Source organism: Phallusia mammillata, chromosome 3 (genome assembly GCF_965637545.1).
Source record: "Phallusia mammillata chromosome 3, kaPhaMamm4.hap1.1, whole genome shotgun sequence".
NCBI lineage: Eukaryota > Metazoa > Chordata > Ascidiacea > Phlebobranchia > Ascidiidae > Phallusia > Phallusia mammillata.
The window spans coordinates 30,759,764-30,784,766 of NC_137254.1; the positions used below are offsets into that span (position 1 = coordinate 30,759,764).

The 25,003-nt window shown below is 37.3% G+C and overlaps 3 protein-coding genes across 4 annotated transcripts in view; 2 read left to right on the forward strand and 1 right to left on the reverse strand.

The window, feature by feature from the left end:
* Nucleotides 1-10,307, forward strand: part of LOC145220260 (multidrug resistance-associated protein 1-like) — a 27,829-nt gene extending 17,522 nt beyond the window's left edge. For both annotated transcript variants that reach the window (XM_080087521.1, XM_080087522.1), the window contains exons 24-39: nt 20-119; nt 675-834; nt 1,316-1,436; nt 2,032-2,121; nt 2,621-2,771; nt 3,558-3,717; nt 3,873-3,963; nt 4,027-4,135; nt 4,556-4,682; nt 4,998-5,099; nt 5,508-5,654; nt 6,602-6,760; nt 7,430-7,596; nt 8,135-8,249; nt 8,509-8,588; nt 9,140-10,307. In XM_080087521.1, coding sequence (XP_079943647.1) covers nt 20-119; nt 675-834; nt 1,316-1,436; nt 2,032-2,121; nt 2,621-2,771; nt 3,558-3,717; nt 3,873-3,963; nt 4,027-4,135; nt 4,556-4,682; nt 4,998-5,099; nt 5,508-5,654; nt 6,602-6,760; nt 7,430-7,596; nt 8,135-8,249; nt 8,509-8,588; nt 9,140-9,248 — 1,988 coding nt within the window. In that variant the 3' untranslated portion in view covers nt 9,249-10,307. The remainder of the gene's footprint in view (nt 1-19; nt 120-674; nt 835-1,315; nt 1,437-2,031; nt 2,122-2,620; nt 2,772-3,557; nt 3,718-3,872; nt 3,964-4,026; nt 4,136-4,555; nt 4,683-4,997; nt 5,100-5,507; nt 5,655-6,601; nt 6,761-7,429; nt 7,597-8,134; nt 8,250-8,508; nt 8,589-9,139) is intronic.
* Nucleotides 10,308-10,430: 123 nt separating this feature from the next.
* Nucleotides 10,431-15,845, reverse strand: LOC145220261 (uncharacterized). Its single transcript, XM_080087523.1, has 6 exons — nt 15,294-15,845; nt 14,753-14,839; nt 13,965-14,375; nt 13,462-13,571; nt 12,029-12,510; nt 10,431-11,679 (listed from the first exon to the last, which is right to left on the reverse strand). Exons 1-6 carry the CDS (start codon nt 15,450-15,452, stop codon nt 10,532-10,534), a joined length of 2,397 nt encoding a protein of 798 aa, XP_079943649.1. The 5' UTR covers nt 15,453-15,845; the 3' UTR covers nt 10,431-10,531.
* Nucleotides 15,846-16,723: 878 nt separating this feature from the next.
* Nucleotides 16,724-24,958, forward strand: LOC145218234 (ralA-binding protein 1-like). Its single transcript, XM_080085636.1, has 13 exons — nt 16,724-16,979; nt 17,627-17,765; nt 18,169-18,260; nt 18,588-18,780; nt 19,077-19,233; nt 19,706-19,893; nt 20,426-20,585; nt 21,202-21,276; nt 21,737-21,838; nt 22,524-22,673; nt 23,130-23,227; nt 23,694-23,797; nt 24,020-24,958. Exons 1-13 carry the CDS (start codon nt 16,787-16,789, stop codon nt 24,277-24,279), a joined length of 1,911 nt encoding a protein of 636 aa, XP_079941762.1. The 5' UTR covers nt 16,724-16,786; the 3' UTR covers nt 24,280-24,958.
* Nucleotides 24,959-25,003: the final 45 nt, after the last annotated feature.

The window sequence follows — 25,003 nt, forward strand, 5'->3', positions numbered from 1 at the left end:
AGCAAAAATATTTTTCCAGTTCCCATCAGCCCGGTGTTGCTCCAGGACGACGAAGCTGAAGCAGATCCAATGATTGAAGCAGTCGACTCATCCACTCAAGCCAAGCGCAAGTTCGAAAGGTAAAAAATTTTGTTTGCAAAAAAATTAAACTTAATACTTAACAATAACTGAAAATTATGAGGCAGAACATAACCCAATTATCACTGTTAAGTGTAACTTGTAGCCAAATTCTTGCAGACAATCCAGTTCAAGCAAGTCCACTGGGTAATATGTTTGAAGCAATGATGTTTAGCTTTTGCTGTTTGTTACTTTTCTAGAACTAAAATTTGCCCTTTCTTCTTATAGTTGATACCTTTTACTGTGTTGTTCTAATGTTTATGAAATCTTATCAGTTTTTTTTAAAGTTGTGAGACAATTCAACTATTTGCTGCTTTCTTTCCTGCTTGTGTGTGTTGACTTCATGTGTTAATGTCGTGTGAATAGAATAATGTTGTTTTTTGCTGACAACGCCTAGAGTGTGTGCTAAAACGTTTAATTTAACAAAAGCTTGTGTTTTTTATTGCAATATGTAAACAGCCTGGGCTGTAATTTTGGATTTTAAGGACCAGAACCAAAAAAACTCACCACAAGAACTAGAAGGTCATTAACTTCACCCTGGTTTGTTTTATATTTAGGCAACGGAGCCGTAAGTCTATGTCAGAGAGTGCTGTAGTCGGCCCGACTTGTAAATATGTTCCCCTGAAGAAGAACGACCCGAATCGTGTTTGCAAACTACCTCAGCAGAAACAACAAGACGACAAACTGATTACAACAGAGACAGCTGAAACTGGAAATGTATGTGCATTTTTGTTTGTGTAAAACTCATGCGATCAGGCTGTGGTGTGAGCCTGAATTTGAACTGACCTCTTAATTATTCTTTGTTTTTTTTTTGGGGGGGGGGGGGGTCAAGTGTCTGTTATGCAATGTCTTGAATTGTCTCTTTATAAAATATAGTAAGGTAAAAATATAATACTAAGATACAAATGCATTTACTTTAAATGTGAGGTGCTCGGAATTAGTACTCCTTGGTTAAACCGGATTTGGTTAATTCAGATCTTTGCCGAATTCAGACAAAACTTAAAGTACAAATGATTTGTAATGTGGTAAGATTTTAACAAATTGACATTACTTAATCAGGACATTTTTTTGGTCCAAACAGGTCTGGATTAACCAATGTTTATTGTATTCATATTCATTCATAACTTCTGCATAAAAAAAACAGATTGCATGTGTCGTTAATATTCTTTACAGTATTTTTATCGATTTCTTTCTTCAGGTTGGTTTATCGGTCCTCACATCGTACATGCGATCTCTTGGTTACCATGTCGTGTTTATAATAGTGCTGTTGTACACAATACAAAATGGACTGTCTGTCTATTCCAACATCTGGTTGTCACGTAAGCAAACTACTTAAACATATACTTCTTATGATCAGTGTTTAGTGTCACTTTACTAGAGGCAAAACCTGTATTGAATTTGCCAAGCTTTTTATGCAATTAACTACAATTTACAATTGCATACTAGATTTAAAGTCTAAACCATTCAAGAATCATTTCAAATTGGGTATTTTATCAACCTCTACAGGTTATATTCCCAGAGCTTAAGTGTCTATTTACAAACCACATGTTAAACGTCACAAAAAATCCCCTTTTTACGTTTTAGCTTTACAAGGTATCTTACGTCACCGGCGGTGTTTCATTGAGCTGCACATGCCCATAAAGTATGCGTTTTTCCACCATCTAATACATTTGAAAAATCATCCGTTTTTTTTCTTGGATACCCTTTAGAACACTAGTTACGTATGTTAGCGGGGCATGAATATGCAAATTTAACGTTCGGGTCAGTTTGTGCAACTGCTCAGCCGAGCACCGAGCATTAAAAACAGCGATGCTCGGTACCGAGTACTCGGGTTCTGGCTCGGCTCGGCCCATCCCTATTATTTAGTAAACTTACAATTACTCAATCTTAAAACGTTGCATTGATTTTTTTCAGAATGGAGCAATGACCCAATTAATCCCGATGGAACCCAAAACTCGACTTCACTAAGACTTGGAGTGTATGCAGGAGTTGGGTTTGGACAAGGTGTGTTTGTGGTCTAATTGACATAATGTGTTTTTTCACTTGCAAAACAACCAAACTCATTGGATTCGCTAACACTGAATCTGTTTTTTGATAAATTGAAAAATATTCATCCTGGCATCTAGTTGTGTTCTTCTATGTTATAGAGGAATTTTGTATCAAGAAATTATTGAGCCCATGTTACCTCATAGTAAATACTTATATACAGTAAACCACAGATAAACCGTATTCGTTTAAATCGGATGTATGACTAATCCGGGCAAAACTCGAGGTACAAATGATTTGTAATGTGGTAAAACTAATCGACATCGGTTAATCCAGATCTTCACCTAATACAGACACTTTTTTTTGGTCCAAATGGGTCCGCATTATTTAAGGTTACTGTATCTGAACTTTTTTGATATGTGGCATCATTTATAAAATAACATTTGATGATTGTGTACAGACACTGTTTGTTGCATTATGTAATAATCCAATAACCATGGTTTCAATTTTGTTTCAGCACTGACTGTTCTCTTTGCATCATTTGCCCTCTCATTCGGATCTGTAGCTGCAGCCAGAGTTCTCCATGCAAATATGCTCCACAGTATTATGCGGGCCCCGATGGCCTTCTTCGACACTACCCCGCTAGGAAGAGTTATGAACAGATTCAGGTCAGAAAAAAAAATATACTTAACCTAATCAGTATTGAAAAAGCCATTAGTATCACCAGGTTTTTTTTAAGGTTTGGTTTGGGTGGCCGCTAAGTAGTTTTAAGAGACCGCAAGTGTTTCATTTAAATACCACAAAATAGCCATATTTGCTTAAACGAATTATTTATTAGGCTACTGGCAAATTTTGGAAAACCGCTGGAGAAATTTGACACCTTAAAAAACACCTTAAAAAAACACTGGTTATCACACTGATCACAAATCCTGTGAGTAAATTTAAAGAGTGACCAGAAAGCAAAAAGATTTTTAGGTAAAAGCTTGGTTTAGGACTATTACACTGGAACAAATGCAAAACAAACAGAGAAAAAGTTTAAGTGGAATTAAATAGCACCTAGAACAGTGTTTCTTAACCTTTTTTCCTTCCTGCAGCCCTTTCAAATCATCAACCAATTTTCGTACCCCCTGGATTTTTGTATTTAAATTGAATAGACCTAACCAACCTTAATGATTCAGCATCCCCGCACCCCCTAGGAACAGTTCTCGTACCCCTTGGGGGTGCGCACACCCCTGGTTAAGAACCTTTGACCCAAAACATACTAACTGCAGAACCACTGTGTGTGACAAAGTCACCTCATATGTCAACCTTGGCATGTGTGCTAGGGATTGCCAACCCATGGAATAAATTAGACATATTTGTTTTCTAGAGCAAGAGAAACATTTAACAGGGATTGGTAAAACATTTGCAATTAAAATAACTCTAAAATGTACAAAGTTTTCTTTTGATTTTAGTAAGGACGTGTATTTGGTGGATGAAGTGATTCCTCGCTGTTTATCAACTTTCCTCAGCACAATGTTCCTCACACTTGCGACATTCTTTGTGATTATCTTCAGCACTCCGATATTCGCTGTCGTTGTTATCCCTATTCTTATTCTTTATTGGTTTGTACAGGTAAGTTAGAAAAAACTATATATGTACGTATATATTGCAATGTGGTATTTATGGTCACAAATCACCGAAGACCAAGTATAAGCGATGGAGACAACAAAGTACAATCTGTGAAGCCTAGTAGTAATATTGTGTGACCTTTCCCTTGCTATTTGCAGAGATTTTACGTTCGTACATCACGACAATTAAAGCGACTTGAATCGATCAGTCGATCTCCCATCTATTCCCACTTCAGTGAAACCATGAACGGTTGGTTTAATTTAACCCTGATGTAACTTTATATTTGACTTAATTATTACTTTAACACAACAGGTACAAGCACAATCAGGGCTTATGGATTGAAAAAGAACTTTGTGAAACAAAATGAAGCTAAGGTTGACACCAATCAGATGGCCTACTATCCAAACATTGTTTCAAACAGGTAACAAAATAATGTAAAAGTGAAGTTAGTTTGGCAACAACGGCAATTTAAGTGCCCTTTTCAAATCTGTTAATAGTGCATTGTTTTTAATTTCTGTTTTATATTCTTTGTGACTATGGTTCATACAGCAATAAGCTACATAAAAACTGCCTTTGCAGCACTACTAGTTTATCGTCCACTGTACTACGCCCATTCAGTGTTATTTACCCTGATGAAGGCAACCTGTATAGGTTTGTTGAAATGTCGGTATAAAAAGAATTGCCAGAAGAGCTCTGTAAATTTGATATCCTACTAGTTATTTTTAAAAAAATGTTTTAAAAATTGTACATCGCATATTACACCATGGTTGTGTTGAATATATGTTGTTATGTTTTTGCAAAACCTACCTGGTAATCATTTAAACTATTTCATGTTTCACAGATGGCTTGCTCTTCGACTGGAGATAGTAGGAAACTTGATTGTGCTCTTTGCAGCAATCTTTGCTGTTTTGGAGAAAGGCAAAATTGAATCGGGAATTGTTGGTTTGTCCATATCTTATGCTATGCAGGTAAAAACCGCACTGTTTCTACTTTTTATTGCAAAGTATTTCCCACTGCAATAATAATAGGCTTTTAAAACTGTTTATACTCACTGAAAAGATTTTCTGGCAGCATTGTTTTGAATTTAGCTGCTTTTTTTCATTACTATATTAATATCAGTTTGTACTTTACTAACTCCAACTCTTAACCTAGTTTTTACCTTTACCTTGTTGGTTACTTTTACATTGTTGGCTCAGTTGTATTCACACAAACTAGACCATGACAAAACATATTGTGCATGATTTTCTACACAGCAGTTATCGAGTTGTATTGTGATTTTACAGATCACCATGATAATGAACTGGATGGTCCGAATGGCAAGTGAAGTAGAAACCAACATTGTGGCTGTTGAGAGAGTAAAGGAATATACAAATGTGGATCAAGAGGTGACTAAGCAACCTTGCATTCTATTCAGATTTTAAACATATTAGTTGTCGCCCGATGCAACTTAAAACATAATAATGCCAAACTCGCATTTAAATATTTACCAGCTGATAACATTGTTTTGTTAAATGGTCACTGCACATATATGTTTGAAGTAGGCCATAGTGTATGTGCAGTGGCAATATGTGCTAAGCCACCCTTCTAGTGTTACACTATCAAGTTGTGGATTGGGATTATTTTTCTTGCATAATAATAGTAGAGCACAACAGTTGTACTTAAACAATAGCCAAGCAACAGCTAAATTACATAGAACATTATGAAGTATAAAAATGTGAAAGGCACAATTGGTGTTTGATTAAGACTGAATGTAATGCAGCTATTTCTTACGTAATTGTATGTTTTTTATCCAGGCACCCCTGAAGATAGCAAATCGAACCCCGCCTGGTGATTGGCCAGATATTGGTGGGATACACTTCGATGATTACAGCACAAGATATAGGGAAGACCTGGATTTGGTCGTGAAGAACATTGACGTGAACATCGGTGGCGGAGAAAAGGTAAGATTAAATGCTGCCAAGTTTCTACCAGCAGTAGATGTTTGGACTTAGGAGCAATAATTCTTCTTAAGCTACACAGTTGCACACTGCTTACACATTCCCAATTCACAAGTAAACCTATGTAGTCAAATCCAAAAACTGTATTTCAGACAAGATTAACAGACTTTTATTACTAGGATCAGCCTGGAAGTATTTATGCATACAAGTGATCATAGCATGGTCACATATAAACTATATTATGCCATTTTAAGACAATACTGTCAATTAGTTTAGTTTAACATACATTTAATACGGGCATCAGCCCTGGAACGCTCATGCAGACCATCGATCATGGCACACTCGTATATAAATCGCTGTAGGCCATGACTATTTAAGACAAAACTGTAAAATAGTTTAGTTAAACATACATTTATCAGCCCTGAAATGCTCATGCAGACCAGCACACTCATATATAAATCATAGTACAGTTGGCCTGTTGTAGGTGAATCTATAAATTAGTTAAACATGTTAGTGATACTGTCAGTACTCGAAGAGCAAAGATTTTCAATCTAATACTGATTGCATACCATCCTGGCGGCTTTTTCTACCGCTGTGTGCCACCTAAATCTTCTTTGAATGGGTATCCAAAGCTAATTTATGAGACCAGCATGTCAGCAATTCCTAAAAAACGTCCTAGACATTGGTTCTGCAAAAAAACAGGGCTGATCAGTTGGGTCAGTTTAGCAGCAATTCTTGATGTGCCTTGAATTAAGTATAGCAGAAATCTACTTGCGTACCATCTGAAAAGCCCTGACGTACCACTAGTGGTATGTGTACCACAGTTTGAGAACCCCTGTTCTAGAGCTTGTGTGTATGCCTCATAGTACAACGAAACTGTTGCTAGTAGCTATATGATAAGATACAGTTATCGCCACAAAAGCTAACCAGAAATTTTACTTCACCATTAGGTTGGGCTAGTGGGTCGCACAGGTGCTGGGAAGTCATCCATGACACTCGCCCTGTTCCGAATCATTGAATCTGCATCTGGTCGCATCGTTATCGACGGGCGGAACATCGCTGATATGGGTTTGGGTGATCTCAGATCCAAGCTGTCAATCATACCTCAGGTGGGTGGAGTCTAACTGGTCACATGACCATTCATGTTTTGCTTGCTAATTTATAATGGCAAGATTTTAGACTCCATTGAATTTGATGTTAGAGTTTCTGCGAATAATTATGGGTTTTGTAACTAGTTGCAGAAACTATTGTGTTATGAAAAAATATATGTACTGAATGTATAAAAAAGTACTTAACTTTGCATGCATTTAACTTTTTTCATCAACCAGTTGTCGAATTTCCCATACAGTTAAGCAGAATATTAGATAAACCAATATGCAATTAGCTAAAATTGTCTGGAAATTATTATGTAGGACAAAGTGTATGTAACATGGCAATATAAAAAAATAACAATCGGTGATCTTGTTCTACCACTTGTGGGGAAAAAAACAAACTTTCTACATTCTATGTGTTTGCAATCCACAAGAGCTGTTCTACCTTGTTTAATCTGGACCCGATTGGACTAAAAAAATTGTCAGGATTGGGTGAAGACCCGGATTAACCGATGTTGATTAGTTTAAGCCTTACCACATTACAAATCATGTGTAAATTAATTAAATTAAAAGCTCTTGTCACTTGCAAAAAAACAACTCTTGTCATGAGTTTTGTCCAAATTAGGCGAAGATGTTGAATAACTGAATCCAGTCAACTAAGATTTAATATTTCATGTTTTGTTTTAGGATCCGGTTCTCTTCTCTGGCACTATGAGGATGAACCTCGATCCATTCGAGGCTTACGATGATGACAAATTATGGGATGCCCTGGAACACTCCCATCTCAAGGAATTTGTGACTTCGCTACCTGACAAACTTGAACACCAGGTGGCAGAAGGGGGTGAAAATTTGAGGTGAGATTTAGTGCAATGCTCAATTGATCAAATGTTTGATGATAAATCCAAAGCGCTTTTCTTGGCTATGTAAGTGCATGTATCTTCTTAAGGGGGACTTGTGTCTATGCCCAGACAAACGAAAATCTATGCTACACATCTAATGTTGCTCACAGTGGGCCACAGTGTATTTAGGTTGAGTATTTGTCCAGACACAGGATAATCTATGTGGCACATAAACTGGTGTGTGGCCACAGTGTGCACATCTAATGTTGCTCATAGTGATCCTCAGTGTACCAGGGAGCTTGTGTGTATGCCCTCACACATGGAAATCAATGCTAAACATAAACTGGCGTGTGTCTGGGTATACACACAAGCTCGCTGAGTATGCTGAAGACCACTGCAAGCCTAATTAGAATTGCACAATTTATCCACAATGTGCACATCGAATGTTGCTCACAGTGTTCTCATGGGCTTGAGAAAAAAAATACTTTTTTTAGCATTATGTATTAAGTGTTCCAGTTGCATTTTGTAACTACTTTGTTTGTGTTTCACTTAGTGTTGGACAACGTCAACTTGTATGTTTGGCTCGAGCTCTTTTGCGGAGATCCAAGATTCTTGTACTGGATGAGGCCACTGCAGCTGTTGACCTCGAAACCGACGACCTTATCCAGGTAAATTAATGAAACCCATTCTCAGTAAAAGTTGTACAAATATAAGCCTGCGGTCCAATTTGTGAGAGATTTTGGCTGCAATAAATTTAGGCATTCAGACACCACTGACTGTCATTGACTTTTGCATACATTATGTAGAGGTAACTTATTTGCCCAAAACAACCCCACTTTATTGAGTTTTAGTCAATTTGCGTGCACTGAACATTCAATGCTTTAGGCCTGCTGCTTTAAAACATCACTTAAAAATTTTTTTTTGCAGAAAACCATTCGTGATAGATTTGCAGATTGCACAACTTTCACCATTGCTCATCGTCTCAACACGATCATGGACAGCACAAGGTGAACAACTATATGTACAATATATCTGTCATGTGAACCAGTGTTTTTTTTAAGGTGGGACCGAAACGGTCCCCCAAATTTCTCCAGCGGTTTCCCAAAATTAAATATGGCTATTTTTGGTATTTAAATGAAACACTTGTGGTCTCTTAAAACTACTTAGCGGTCACCCAAACCAAACCTTAAAAAAAACCTGGTCATGTCTAAATCTGTTTAATTCTGTTTCTAAAATCGTTGATTTTAAAATGTCCCCTTTATTATCAGAAACTGAAGATGAAAAACACTGACACCAACTTTTGCAGCCTTAGATTTCGTGTTTGAAGCAGCCAATATTACAAAAACACATTGGTTGAATAAAGAGAGATATTTGACAAATTATTTCTTGTCCTTGTATTTTGTTCCCGCTGCCAAAATATATTCCAGCGCTCCCGTTAGTATTTAAAACCCCCACTGGGGGCTGGTGCCCACTTTGAGAACCAGTTGTCTAGGTTTATTTAGACATCATTAAAAAACATGCCTAAATCAATAAGTAATCTCATAAACATTTTTTACAGGGTAATTGTTTTGGATGCTGGAAAAGTCGTTGAGTTTGACTCTCCAGAAAATCTGCTCAAAGCCAAGGGAATATTTTATTCCATGGCCAAAGACGCGGGATTGACTTAAATAATCATCATTCACACGTCACTAAGGGTATTATGATGTAACTGTGATAAGATGTTACTTATAATATTGTGCAGGGTAAAACGGTTGATTTTTTGTGTAGTTGTAAATAGCTTGTCAATGTATCAATCCACCTTGTTGTGAGTGTTAAGCAAATGTGGGATAAAATTGTACTACATAACAGAGGTACTTGACCAGGGCAAAGTTTGACCTATTTAAAGTATATGCGGACAAGTCTGGACTATCGCTTATTCCTTTTAATTGCATAGGAACTGTAAAATGCTCATTTTCTCTATCACTTGTTGACCAAATTGTCTGCTTAATCTTATAGGAAAATTGGTTATTCAAATAACCAATTTTGCCCGTATAAGTTTGCAGAGAGAAAAATTGGTAAATTTTGTCTGAGGGTTGTACTAGGAAAATAAAGTTGAGATTGTCCAGCCTGTGCCATTAGTATAGCTTGTTACTTTTTTTGTATTGATAATAGATTGCTACATATGCATAAACACGTCGTTCCCTCAAAACATAAATGTAAATAATATTTAGTAAGTGCGCTTAACATTTAGGTAACAAGTAATGTATGAAAACATTTTGATTATTGTTTTGTTTGTATTAGTGTAGCGTTTATATTTGTGGTAAAAAATTGTATCTGTAAATAACCCACTTTTGGGTATGAGACTTCGAAAACTTACATCTGTACTGTTTGTAAATATGTTTTGTGATTTTCAAAGACTCGCAAGTTATGCTACTAGCCTGTAAAATCACTTTTGTGTAAGTACTATTTCTCAAATGATTGGTTTTTCAATTGACTTTGTGGCCAAAACAACCAAAATTCACACCACTAATTGTGGTGGTTCATTTTATTGTAGTAATTTTGTTTCTTGGGAATTTCTAAAGCACTAAAATGCAAAGAGTTTTCTGTATATGTTTCGCCGAAGCAACATTTCACTTTCTAACGTCGATTTGAGTGATAGTTAATTTGCACTTGCTTTTTTGATATTCCAATGCCCCTAGATTGAAGTGAAATTCTTTTTCTGTCAATAAATTACCATTGCAACATTGGTCTTGGCTAAAATTAGCAGTCATTGAGTCAGTTACCTGAAAGCAACTCCAGTTTTACCATTTTGAACTGCCCATGTGGCTTTTGCATTATTTAAAACTCAAACCTTCAAGACATAGTTTTTAAAACGCTTTTCTTGTCCTTTATTGCGATTCAAATTAAGGCAACACAGCATACTAAGTTGCTCCGAAAACGGCAGTAGTAAAAAACACTAATTGGTAACATGTTAGGTTTCGCTCGTTACCATTGGTTGAGTGGCAGGGGCGTTTTGTGGGTGTGTCAGTTTCACTCTTCGTCTTCTTTTTCCGCGTCGTTTTCCTTTGTCACTTGTTTGTGACGCTTCAATCGGCTCCGTTGCTTTGTCTCTCGAACTTTCTTCCGCCTCAGGAGTGCTTGGTGGAATGACATCACTACCTGTGACGTCATCGGTGTGGTTTACGTCAGCGGGAGTGACGTTTACGAAATTCCGGATGTACCAGGATTCGCCGGGATTCGCTTTCGGAAGTTTGTCGGGACTGTTGCAAAGATGATTGGCATGATTGGCCAACTGCTGGTCACGTGCTTGTGATGCGCGCTTCTTATTGGCTGACATGTAGGAGAAGGTGTAAGGTTTTGTGATGCTGCTCCTGAAGTCGTTGCGCGCCGGTTTCCTTGACAACGGGAGGTCAACTGATGAAGATGTGGAGGATGTTTTATCGTCGATCTTCACTGCAAACGGAGTGATGAGGATTTCCTTCTGGGAGCAATCGTGCTTTCGTCGTTTCATTTCTCCGTGAGCCAGAATCAGTTGTTCCGTTAAATCCCGCTTCGGTTCCTCATGGATCGTTTTCATTTCCCCGCGAAGTATCCTGGCCTCATCTGCCACTAGAGGTCGCATTCCGTACCACGGTTTGCCCCCCTGACTTGCACCCCCACCGAGCAGCTCAGCCCCGAAGTCTTTCCGCGATATTTTGAGCGGCAAACCCGGGGCCGACTTTCCGTTTCCGACGACTTGCTTCTGTATTTCATTTTCCTGGCAATATTGGCAAGGTTCGTTCGATCGTATGGTATCCGGCACGTTAACAGGCGTCGCTGGGGGCGCTCGCAATCGCTCTTGTTTCACGTAAGGCATCTCTGGCAACTTGACTGTGAGTCGTCTCACTTTCCTGCTTCCCGATCTGTGCGTGCTCGCTAGCGCCGCGTTGCGGGCAGCCATTTCCGCTTCACTTTCGGTGTCGGTTTCTTCCCACGGCATCCTTTCCATACTGGGAGTGTCGCTCGAGCTGCGGTGCGCGTATCGCATTTTGACGTCACACTGGTGCGTCAGATGACGAATGAATTCGGGATTTATCGCGTCCTCGTCAATCTCGTATTCGGGATTTTCCCCCAGACGTCCTAAGAAAAGTTTAAAATTAATGAATTTTAATGATGAAAATTAAATAACGGTCTAAATAGACGTAAAAAGCGGCATGCCTTATTGTGATACGCTTGTTTCGCACCTTTTTTATCAAATAGTGTATATAAACGGGTGTAACTGATGTGTTCCTTTCAAATCACTGTTAATGGCATAAGCATTTGCCGAAACGTTTGAATAATAAAGCATGTCGCTTTTTACGTCTATTGGGCCGTTATTTCATCATTAAACTTATGAACAGATCGGTATATTGTGTTCTGATTGAATTTTATGTCAAGAACTTGTAACATTTTGCAATAAACTGATGTCGGAGTAACTTATAATCCCTACCTGTAGGGATAACGATGGCGCTTTCTTCGTTTCCCTTCTCTCCTTTTGATTTCAGAGCTCCTTTGCCCAAATAATAGTTCAAACTCTCGAACGTCGCTTTGTAGTTTCCGATTAAATCCGAAGGCAGCTTATTGAGAATCACCCCGTTCCGAAAATTCCCGAAGTGGCGGTCGCTTTCCGCCCTCTTACGGACGTTTCGTTGGGCGCGCATTTTCCCGTTCTCCCAATGTCCACCTCCTGTTTCAGTATGGTTCTGTCCCCCAGGAAGTAATTTGGTGGTTTTAATCGGTGGGATATTTTGCTTTCGAGTTTGGTCGACTTTTACGTTCAGGTTTTCGAGAAGTTTCTTTCCCGCGTCAGTGTGAGGGCTCGTTGTCACGCCTGAGCGACTGTGTTGATGCGCTTGACTGCCTTTGACGTCACCGATATTTGATTGTGAAACGACTGGATGCCAAATTTGAGATTTCGTCTGTTTCCGGGCGCTACAAAATGGGGAAATATTTTAGTTTTATTGTGCTTATTTCTGGGAGTAACTGCAAAATCTTGACACTGGTTTAAAATGAAGCTTCTTTGAAAACATAACCAAGGTTTGCAAGCTCTGTGGACTTCTGGGCAGTTACTGTTGCGCCAATTTCTGCATTTTTATCTTGAAGCGGACTTTGAAATATGTAACTTGAACACATCAACGTTTGCATTGAATTGTGTGCACACGAAGTCTTTGAGAATTGTGACTTTGACATTAAGTTAAGATGTGTGACAGGTGTGCTATCGGTTGTGCTTGTCGTTTCGGACCTGGGATGTACCAAACACACATAGAGCGGTACCAACAATGCCAAGCAAATTCTATTTAGGTTTATCCACTCGGCAAAAGATGCTTGTGTCTTATCCAAACATTCATGTTACGCCAGCAAATTTAAATCATTTTCGTCTTACTTCACTGGCTTAAAAAGGAAGCTTGATCAAAACAATCTATCAACAAAATTTTCAGCTCTTCCGGCAGTTTTTTTATTCTACTGTGCCAACGTTTCGATGTCCCATACGAAACACCTTCATCAGGGTAATGACATACATTGCAAACACAAGTTATTATAAAGCGAAAAGGGCGGCGAAACACACACAAAAAAGGCGGTAGAAAAAACGCAATAAACGCAAAAAACGCACCAATGGTCGTGTGATAACACCTGGCTCAATGGTGCAAAAGCGACCGATAAGTTACAATCTATGTTTGAGGTAAATACATATTGCCGTAGTCTTCAAGTTTAAACAATCCTACTTCTAATGTCAATGGGAACGAACGATCAACTAATTGCAACTAAACAAACTTTGAAACGTGATTTAATCTCAAACAATACATTTAATCCTTGCATTAAGTGAATACAGTCTGTTGCAAACGTCTTAACACTGGCTGTGTTGTTATCATTTATGCGTCTTACTTTGTTTGTGGCGTGCTGCTGACGATCGGAGGAAGGGGCCTTCGATGGAGTTTCGGAAGGTTTTTATCGTAATCCACTGTTACCAAGGTTACCGGCCGCACACCGATGTCCTGAAAATTTTAAAATTTTAAGCACCTTCTACAGCTAGATTGCTGAAAGTCTTTTAGCATAGCACGTCCACACTGCTTTAACCTATAAGTTCTCATCAGTGCAGCTGGTGACAAGACATTGGTCGTATTGGCTAGAGTAGCCACATTACGGCACTTTAGCACTGTCTTAAAAGTCTTTAACTGAATTTTCAATATTTATCATTGCATGAGAAATGTATCGTAGACCAGATGATGCCTTAAACTCATTTTCTTTCAGGTCTTTGTTACATAACGGTTTGTAACAAACGGTTAACATCTTTCCACCAATTTTGTTCTATATACTGTTTCAAACATTGTAACACTGCCCTTTTTCATCTGCGTATTAGAATTAAACACAAATAAAATTAAACTTACAAAGGAGGTGGTTTTGTATCCACTTGGTGCCACTTGCTTCATATTTCTGTTCCCTGTTAAATCAATCCAAGTTGATCTGCTGTCCACTTGGGGTCGCGGTGGAAGCTTTCGTCCCTCAGTTGGAATAAACGATTTCATAATCTGAGGAAGTTTTAACGCTCCACTGATCTCACGTGACCGTGAAGGCGAATCAGGTGCCATCGCTTTCGACATTTCTCTTTTATATTCTCTCGGCGTCGGATGATGATACTGTGCCGCTTGGGATATTGTTGACTCCTTCGCTTCGTGTTTTTTCGGTTCGCCCTCCACTTCAATTTCGGGAAGAAGAGGATAGCGGGCTCCGATGTAAGTGCTCGGGGCGGCGAATGTTTGGGTTTGTAGAAGATTTTCGAGCTGACGGCGACGGGCGCTCTATGACGCAATAATAATGAAGTCATTTTAATTTTGTTCATTAAAACGACTGGCGAAATTGTAGTTTTATTTAAAGCTATATCAAGCGGCCTTTTAGGCACTTCGTTCGGAAAGACAGCTGCCCCACCTAAGATGGGATTCGAACCCACAATCTTATTAAAGGTTCACTGCAAATTTCTCCATATTTAATCAGTGGATAATTAAGTGATTGTGTTTGTTTGCTTGTATTTATTCTTAAGTTTAAAACGGTAAAGTTTCTTGCTTTACAACATACGCAGTGACGTTGTTATAAGCTTAGGTTCCCTCTTTATGTTTGTCAATTATTTCTTCGTTCTCTTAACATTGTGCGGGCCTTTAAAAGCTGAATGTGAGTTTACCTGAATCGGTTTATATTCCCGTCTGTTTCTTGTCGAACGTCGACTTCTGTGCGAGTCTCTGGCTTGAACTGAAGGCAGCCGGGAACGCTGTAATAACAAATTAAGCTCGATCAATCAAACAACACAATTGACACTGGCAGAAGAACTTTTGCCGTGCCTGGACACAAACAGCGAACACAAGAAGACGACAGTCGCTGACTTTTGCAAACCAATTTATTAGTCCCTTTACAAATTTTTAAATAGCCTATTTACGGGTTTTCATATTACAAAACGCTTTTAGCTTTTACTAATAGGCCTGATGATGACTAAAGCAAATTGCCTAAAAGTTATTTGAAACAAAAAACATACGATACGAGTCAATCTTATTTCATTTAAATTAATGAAAACAGGTGTCTCTACGTTTTAAATTGTGTATTTTGTAAGTTTTAGCACCGCTTTTAATTGTTTACCACAGTAATAGATAAACAAACGCGGCAAAAAATGTGAAATTATTGTTTAAATTGTTGCGTTTTTAAATTATTTTGACCCCTTTTTCACTAACCTGCGCTGCTTTCAAGTTTTGCTCTAAAATTTCCCGCTGTCTTCTACGCAGTCTGTGTGCGTTGTAAATAGGAACATAATGAACGTGGGTGAGTCGCCCAACTGCTCCTGTTGACGCAGATGCCACCGACTGCGCTATAGATATTGTACTCCCAGGCATTTTGATCACGAAAATCTTATAAAATTCCACTTAATTCGATTATGTTGAATAGAGCAACCGAATTCTTATGCTCCCTGGATCTGCTGTGACGTGCAGATGTACCGTCAACCCGCTACCTTTCATGTTATGACATATTACATACTCGTATCCGTTTACATATCTTGAAAGAATAAACCAGCTCACAGATTTTCGCTAATGTGATTTGGTTTCCGAAGTCAATTGTCCGTTCACATTGAGTCCTTTGTGATGTCACCGCCCCTCAGCTAATAATAGGCGGGGCTGTTTTGTTTGGTCTGGGCGAGTTCGTGACCACCCGAAAGACAAGCGGATTTCGTTTCAAGTTGTTATCACCGTTTTGCTCCAATACCAAAAACAATCCAAAGGTACGTTTCAGTTTTTTCCAGAAAACTCATTAGTTAGTTAACTTGTTGGTAAATTCTCCCCCATTTGCACCCTTAATTTGGACGGCAGAGTCCGACAGTATTTATATCCGCACGTTATATGCTTTGTCGTAAATCACTTATTTGTCGTAAATCACATTGGTTATTGCCTAGCTAAAAAACAACCAAAACGTTGTACATATAGGCAAACCCTACCTAACAAATAGAAGGTAGCCTAAAGCAAAAATTTACAATCAACTATTTTTAATTCTATTATTACATTTAGATTTGGAATTATGTGGCAACAGTTATGATTTTAGTTTAATTTTTTATCAAAAACTCGACCCTTTTTTAGGTTTTTAGATTTTTATTCGACTGTGAAGTTGCGGATAAATGTTTAGGTGGTTCCCCTAATTTTAAGTATGATTTCTATCCTTTTGCTGCCCATTTGCTTAAAACGAAAAGTTTTGCATGTATTGTTCATATTAAACGTTTTTTAATGCCCATTTGCTTAACTTTATTAAACGCTTAAGCTTTTTATGTTAAACTGGAAGTGCCCAGTCGCTAATTTTGTTAAAATTAAATTTAGGCGTTTGTTTTCGCATGGATATACAAATGATTCTAAGTGTATTTAAAAAAAAACTATTTCTTGTTATATATTAGCTTTACTAACAACAAATTTGCCAGCGATGTAGAAAAAATCAATCGCAGACATTTTATGAAGCAAACGTCTTTACAAAAACAATTGTCATCATCAGGGAAATGGGGAACAAACGGAAACAAGCGCGTTTATATCAATTTTGTTCTTAGTAAAGCTACTATTTAAGTCCGTATCTTGTGTACCTAAGTTTGTCATATATTGTTTTTCCAATTTACTATAGACTAAAAGATAAGCTTCTTTTCACACAGAATCATTGGAATCAAATCTTGCAACTTAAATAATATATTAGAAATATGGCTGAATCTGCCGACTCTAGTGATGATCTGAAAAAGAAGAAAAAAGAACGTAAATATCATCACTTTACACCAGAAAATGTTAGTGGTGATGAAGATAGCTTTAATGAAAGATCTGATGTTTCAACGAAGCCTGGTCAGTCGAAGAAGTCAAGGCCATCTAAACTGTTCAAGAAACCTTCATTTTCTAAAGGTATATTATGCTGTGATAAATCTAAACAATTGTAATGTCTTTTTGTTTACTTATTGTGTAACTATAATGTTTTTTGTAATTTCATTAAGCCAATACATGATAAGCTGCAGGTAGTGCACACTGCACTGATAAGACTTTATACGGTCACGTCTAAAACTGCGGGCCCACTTGGATCACTTGGCCCGCTTGGCCCAGCACTTCATGCAATTGAAAAACTCCGGGCCCACTATATCCAGGCTTGTCGCGTCTCTTACAAGTATAAAAACTGCAGGCCCGCTATATCCAAGCTTGTCGCGTCTCTTGCGAGGAAAAACTACGGGCCCCACAATATCCATTGCTTGGCCCGTCTGTTGCAGGGTAAAACGGGCCAAGCGGGCCCGCAGTTTTAGACGTGACCCGACTTTATATGTTGAAACAGTGTGCATTGTCTGCAGCATATAATGTTTTTCTTGCCTAAAAAGTTATTGTTGAGCAACTTATACCAGTTCCATGAATGTTTTAATGCAACTGTCCCGCTGTAATTTGATTTACAACGCAAAATAAACTGATAAGTTGCACATTCAGTAACCTTGCATTGCCACATTCCTCTTATCAACTTGGTAAATCTATTCTCTCCATTTATTCTTCTCCATTACTTGTTTTTTCAGCCAAGCATACGAGGAAAGGTAAAACACCTGAATCATTTGCTTCTCCAACTGATGAACCAACGAAAGAAAAGCAAAAGGAAATCAAAGAAGCAAAGAAGAAGTCAGCCAGTTTACCAAGGGATCTAAAAGTTTCTTTCAGGTTAAATTTGTGTGAAATTCTTTGTGTGAAAAGTATTTATTTGACAGAAATTATCAGACAAACTTTTTGTATCTGTGCCATAAGTCTGTTCATTTCAGCTTTTGTAAGTGTAATGTCATAACAGCCTACAAGAATCAGCCTGTGAAACTGATGATACCAAAACTGACAAAATTATTATTTCTGTTTCATAAGTTAAAGATTACACTGATGCTGATCGTCTGCCACTCTTTTGAGTATATTTTGTACATTTAGGCTTTCATTCTAGTTTCATTCAGGTTAAAATTTGTGTGAAAAGTATGTATTTGACAAACTTTTTGTATGTATCTGTGCAATTATTGTTTGTTTATATGCACCTCCTTTGCTATTGTACGCATTATTTATTTTTGACGTGTTTTTGTGCCAGGGATAAGAAAGAAAAATCAAAGACAAAGAAAAGGTTTTCCTCAGTTGCAACTCCTACTGATGAACACTTGGAAGAGGCTGAAGAAGTTCAAAGTATGTAATTGTGATGATTGTAGTTGTAACACCATGTTCGGTGGATTCCATATATTCTGGCTAACAGCTATGTTTCTGATTAACCTTATTTAAAATTCATGGCCCCACGTTACTTAGCTAGGTACGCTCTAGTTTTAAAAAAAAAACGATAAAAAGATAGTGTGTAAACTGTTACATGAAGACTGGGTTGTAAACAACTATGAGAAGCTTGAATTTTGGTGATAAACAACCAAGTTATTCTATGGTTTGGGCGTTTAGTTGGCCAATAGGTTTATCACACATAATTTTAAAATATTATTTGTGTATCTTACATATTCTGTGTGGCAGTTGTCAACCCAATTTTCGGGAAATCACTGCAAGAAGCCGTGGAAAGGACTGGTTACCACGACAACATTCCTCTTCCTGCAGTGGTCAGAGAGTGTTTGGATGCAGTGGAGGAAAGAGGTTTAAAGAGCGAAGGGATCTACAGAATATCTGGGATTAAGACCAAAATGGATGAACTAATTAAGATGTACAACTGGTAAGTAAAGGTTATAAACCTCACACACCAGTCAATTTGCCTTTTAACTGTCCTTGTATATATTTTGTAAAAGTCATATGTTTGAAGCTCACCCAGTAACTTTGTAAAATTACAATTTCTCTGTGAGTTTTAATTCCCTTCTATTCAGTGCATGGATAAGTTGACATATCTTGTGCTTTTTTAGGGGGATGTGTTGAACATTGCGTGTATACACTAATTAAACATTGCAACAACATACCAACTTTATTATTGATTTTATGTATTTACTGCTAAATATAAATCTTTTGCTTCTTTAGTGAGATGACTCCAGACTTGAACGCATTCGAGCCTTACACAATAGCAGGAGTCCTCAAAGCTTACCTGAGAGAACTTCCCGATCATATTTTGACGAATGAATACTGCAGAGAGTTTGAGGACGTGGCAAGCAAACACAGCAAGGCAGAAAAAATACAGGTCTCATTTAGATCTTGCATGTTAAGAGAATTTTTTGCACTTTAAAACTTTTTTAAATCAGAGTTTTGCCAGCATTATCTGAAAATAAAGTGTAATCATTCAGCATTTTCATACCTATAGAAGTGTTTTATTGACTATCTGTGTTTTTAATATCTTGTGGGCATTTCGTCTACAAGGTTTTACATTTAACAAATTTATTCAACTGGTGTGATGCTAAGCAAAATACTAGTTGTTTTTTCAAGAACTTGTATTTTTGCTGATGTTCCCACCAGAATGGTAGGGCTTCTTCAGAGCAAGGAAAAAAAATACCAGTTGAATGACAAATTCATTAATCCTGTGGGCATTATGTATTTTATGTATACACACAACTATAATACAAATAAAAATACCTAATTTTAAAACATAGTAGTTATGTGTCATGCAACATAGAAACAACATAATCAATAAACTTTGATATATTTTATATATGCAGGGTTTCCGTGACTTGATGACAAAACTTCCAGAATGTAATCGAATTCTTGTGTCTTGGTTGATCATTCACTTCGACAACATAATTCGACTCGAACACTTTAGCAAAATGACGATACAAAACATTTCGATTGTACTCAGTCCAACTCTACACATCAGCCATAGAGTGCTCAATGTTTTCTTTATGCACTGGTAAGAAAATAAATACTGTTGTGTTTTTTCCTGAACCTGCAAAAAATGTTCTTCATCTATTGCAAACGCACTTATCATCAAAAAACGTCTTATGTGTTATGTAGTGAAGTCTTACTCTGCCAGTTTTGTTGTCAATCTTCAACACATTTTTACAATTGTTCAAAGCCTTATTGACTTTCTTGGCAAAACATATATTATGTAAAGTTGTCTGTAAATGTTTTTAAGCTAAGATGAAAAAAATCGTATCAGCCCTGAAGCGTCGATGCGGACCAGCAAACGTGGCCTACTCATTTGTAAATTATAGTATGCCAGGCCTATTGAAGCCGTTCTACCGAATCCAAACCGTATATCAAGCATAGAAGTTTTCAACTGTTTAAATTGCCAATTAAAGAAATCTACTTCTCATTTAACATTTACATTATCTCAGTTCTATTCAAAATTTGATTGTATTTCTTAACACCTAGGCTGATTCCGGTATGAAGATATTCACCTTAACACCTGTGATCCCTATTTATTTTTATTTATTTCCAAGTAAGGACGTGTTTGAAGGATTTGAGATTAAGAAGTTGGTGAAACCGATGCGGTGGCAAGATTGGGCTACAACTCCCCAATTTCCAGTTGAACCGAATGAAGTTGTGGCCGAAATTGCAAGACAAGAATTTTTGCTCAACAGACTCCACACACAAGTCCATGTAAATATTTCGTACTTAAACTATTATTAATGAAGCAACAGTGCTTCTGAATTAGAATCAGTCAACAAGTAGTCTCAGTGATCATCGACATAGAATGCCACTAAATGTCAGTGTACCTAAACACAATCATAATGAACTGAATAATTTTATGCTTTCCCATTACTATGAGTCTCTGTGTATTTTATTTGATATCCATGGTGCTGCATTTTTAATGTGTCAAGTTATTTGCACAATGTGTTGACACTTTCAGTGCGGCCAGCAATCTCGCAAACATGCGTTTAGTGCTGGCTTTTGTTAATTGTTTCAATTATTATACACAATTGCATTGTCTTGTCTGCTGCAAGGCCCCAACAGCATCAATAACGAATTACAATGGAAGTAATGTAACAACAATAAATGCACAAGAAAAACTTATGCACCATATTTTACTGCTACAACTTATGCACAATAATTACTTCAAACTTTTGCCAACGACTATATATTATAACTACATCAAGCCTTTGCTAGAAAAGTCGCCTTTGGTACATTGTTATGAAACAAGACTCCATTAACATAATCAAGTTGAATGCCAGCCAAGCGTCGCTCCAGACATTTATGACATTTATTTTGTACTTAGGCTGGTTGCAAGGACAGGATGAAGGATGAGCGACTTTGGGAAGTTCAGAGGATTCTTACACAACTTAAACGACTGGTATGAAATTTATTAAACAACTTAAACCTGTTTATCTTGTAGTTGGTAGAGCGCGAGTCCCAGAAAGACTCCTGTCATGGGTTCGAATCCCACCGCAGGCTAGATTATCCTAACCTGTGCCTTGCTATATGGGAATGCTTGGGGGACCAGCTGATTCGGTGTAACGCCTTTAATAGGCCTGGCTTACTATGATTTGTAACAAACAATTCCTAATTACTTAGCTGTCAATTTCAGCACACCCAAATCAGTCTGTGTATTTCTTATTGCAAACCACAACCGATATCGCCCAAAAATATGGCATCATCAGTCCTAAACATGAAATAGAGTGTGCTGAATTTGTTGGCTAGGTAATGTTAATATATGTAACAGAAATCGTGTGTTGAGCATCCATGGATCAGGACGATTTCTGTATTAGTACAACTTTATATACAATCCCTAATGGTGGAATTCACTTTTCTAGAACCGTAACTTCAAGAAGGAACAATCGCAAACCAAGCTAAATAACTTAACACTGGAAAGACGAAAGTTACAAGGTTCAAGTCCAGGAAGCAGAAGCCAAAAGGTCAGTAGAGGTGTATGACTTAAACTTGCTATCACCTGGATTATGTTTTAGCTGTTGAAACCAAATACAAACTTTTATACATAAGTCAAACATTATGCTTCATTTGCTTTTACAAAAGGCAACATTGTTTCCATTTGTTAAGTATGTCGATTTCTAACTCAGCCGGGTTAATTCAAACTGCATTTTTACCAGTCCAATCAATCAACATAATACAGTTTCAGATAAATTCAGTTACTTGCACACTGGTCAATCTCATAACCTATTTCTTTTTCCAGTTTCTGTCGGTTAAGCGCATTGTTTAAACATTATCGAAAGCACAAAAGACCCTATGTGGTTGTTTACAAAACACTTAATAATTGAATACCTTGCAAGCCTTAACAATGACAATGCGACATAACCAAGAAATGTTGCCTTTTTTCTGCTCTCTTCTTAAATTGATATGAACTGGTACAAACCACTATTACTCAGAAAAATGTTGGCACGTGAAGTCATTGCCACATGGAAATAACAAGTAAATTGGCATGTGTCGCTTTTGCTGACCACGGCTGAAGCCTGTTGCATGCAATAGGATTCATCTGTGTGATTGCACAAACCTTGGCAAATCTACTTACATCCAATCTAGGCCTAAAATGTTTTATATGTAACTACTGTATATAAAGAATTATCTATTGTTTATTTTATGTAGATGGAGTCTCAAAACAGCGCTGAAACAGAAGAGAAAGTTTCTGAAGATGTTTCTCAAGATCAACTGGAAGATGATGACGAACTTCAAGAGGATGATCCGGAGGTAATCCAACTTCTCCTGGAAGAGGAACGAGAAGCTATGGTGGAACAGGTGGGAGAGGACACTAAAAGTTTTAGATTCTTTAAGTGTTACCATAAACCTGCTAAGTGGATTGCATAAAGCTTGGACTGGCTTTGATATTTGATGGGGATTTTCAAACCTATCAGTTTTAAGGAATCTATTATTTTGTAGCAAACGCTCAGATGTTGAGTAGTTGAACAAGTTATTTGGTAGTAAGTAACAGTGGCGAAACATGCAATCACTTTTTCTTATTTTACTTGTACCAACTGATTCTGTGTGAGACTGTATTCGAGTTTCAAACATTTTTAATCTGTAGACTTTCACCAACTAATTGGTGGTAGCCTTTTGGCAACTTTGTTCATCTGGGATTTTTTTTGCTTTTTAATATTGACACACTAAATACACAACTTGCCAATATTTCCATGAAACTCACTCTTATATATACGGCAATTGTGCTGCTATAACAAGTACAATTTATTTTCACAGGAGGAACTGCTAATAATGCAGCAGGAACTCAATCAAAGGATCCGAGCTGAAACAGAGGAATTGGAAAGACTGATGGGGATTTTGGCAGATCTTGAAAGGTTAGGAACATAATTTAAACAGTTTATGCGTATTGCCTTGATTTAAAATTGACTTAAAGCAATTGTGTTTAAATGAGATTCTAGTGATCAGTCTCATTGAATACTAAACCAAAGTCCTTGTCATGCCAATGACTATATTTTCATGGGATACTTCAGTAACTGCAGTAACGTTGATTCATATCACTAATGATGGCATGAGCAATCGCCAAAACGTTTGAATAATTAAGCATGTTAGGTTTTACATTGATTTGGGGCATTATATTCATCAATAAACTTATATAGGGTTCTGAAATAAGATTACATTGAAATAAGATTGATTTAACACACTAAATTGTCACAGCATTCACCACATGCAAGTTTGAGTTAGCAATTTAGCACTCCATTTCTATTTTTAACAATAACTGAGAAATGGACAAACTTTTTAGGGTGGAGAAAATGTTTTAACTTTAACTTGCTTTTGTTTCAGTCAAAACCAGCAAGTGGAATCAGTATCACTTGCAACTGAATCTTCTGATGATATTTTAAGTGGTGGAGAACTTCTTGACGATGGGACAGAACATACAAATGAAGGTGAGATGGCTTTTCACTTGAATGGTTCAAATTGCACAGGTGTTTGGCACCAAAGTTCATCAGTTTTTCCCCAATTTGGCCCTTTCAAATATGACTTGAAGAGTTTTTACACTCAAAATTTTGTTTTGTAAAAGCATTGAGTGCAAATTTGCATTGTTATGAATTCCATCCTAATGCATTACTTGCAATACTTAACATGTAAACATTATTTTGTGCATCCAGGACTTTCTCCAGTCGCTGAGAACAACAGCACTTCTGATGAGTCGGACGATGAGGCAGAAATTGAAGAACTCATTCGTATCCGTGACGACCTGCTCAAAGCCAATCGCGACGTCGAGAGAAAAAATGAGGCTTTGAATCGTTCGATCCACGATGAGCGTGAAGCAGTAGTCGAAGCAAAAGTTCGACTGCGATGTATGGTTTACAAACACCAACAAACAATTGAAGAGGAACATTTAAGCACTGGGATCACAGTGTCATGATAAATCTCGCTTACGCTGCCTTCATGTGTTAGCAGCACAAGATGAAGAATGAAATGATACTGACTGTTGTAAGATGGATTTTTTTGCTGAATGCACACTACTAAACTTCAAGACATGTAGTCAAATTTGGGTAACATGGAAATCTTTCAGCGAGGTCCACAGGGGACCAAACAGCCTTTTTTGTGACAATGTTACACCATGTTTAAGTCGTTTTATTGTTTCACATTGTCTTTTATAGTCTCTGGCTTTTGTTGCTTAACAATACCAACTGCTCATATGAATGTTGTGTAAAACATTCTAACATCTCACCAGTTTGAGTTAGTCAGTAAATATGGACTTTGTATTGTTGAATTGTGTGCAATTTTGTCTAACCTATTTGCCTTTCTTCCTTTATAATAATTTTATCACCTTTACTTTAAAATTAATGTTTTAATGCTATGTGACAGTAAACGATGGGTTCAATGGTAATAAGAAGTGGGCAAGGATATAACTGTACTGCAAACTTTTGAAAAATGAATTTTTGTTCTAAATCGCCTATTTTATGTGACTTACTCCTTTTTTACAGAGTACAAGACCAATTGCTACCTTTAAAAATAAATACTTTATAGCTGTTTAATAAATTTTGCTTTGCATGGTGGAATACCAAACGTTTAATAAAGTTATTTTGAGGTGAGCATCACTGGCTATGTTTGTATTGGTCTTAAACTGTAATACAATTCAAAGT

What these genes read in the sequence shown, in the direction of transcription:
- LOC145218234 (XM_080085636.1), top strand. Translation starts at nt 16,787, where the DNA reads ATGGCTGAATCTGCCGACTCTAGTGATGATCTGAAAAAGAAGAAAAAA. An exon ending in CTAATTAAGATGTACAACTG is followed by an intron (nt 18,781 to 19,076) that starts GTAAGTAAAGGT and finishes TTGCTTCTTTAG; the next exon opens with TGAGATGACTCCAGACTTGA. An exon ending in GCAAGGCAGAAAAAATACAG is followed by an intron (nt 19,234 to 19,705) that starts GTCTCATTTAGA and finishes TTATATATGCAG; the next exon opens with GGTTTCCGTGACTTGATGAC.
- LOC145220261 (XM_080087523.1), bottom strand. Translation starts at nt 15,452, where the DNA reads ATGCCTGGGAGTACAATATCTATAGCGCAGTCGGTGGCATCTGCGTCA. An exon ending in GGGAATATAAACCGATTCAG is followed by an intron (nt 14,376 to 14,752) that starts GTAAACTCACAT and finishes ATTGCGTCATAG; the next exon opens with AGCGCCCGTCGCCGTCAGCT. An exon ending in GATACAAAACCACCTCCTTT is followed by an intron (nt 13,572 to 13,964) that starts GTAAGTTTAATT and finishes TAAAATTTTCAG; the next exon opens with GACATCGGTGTGCGGCCGGT.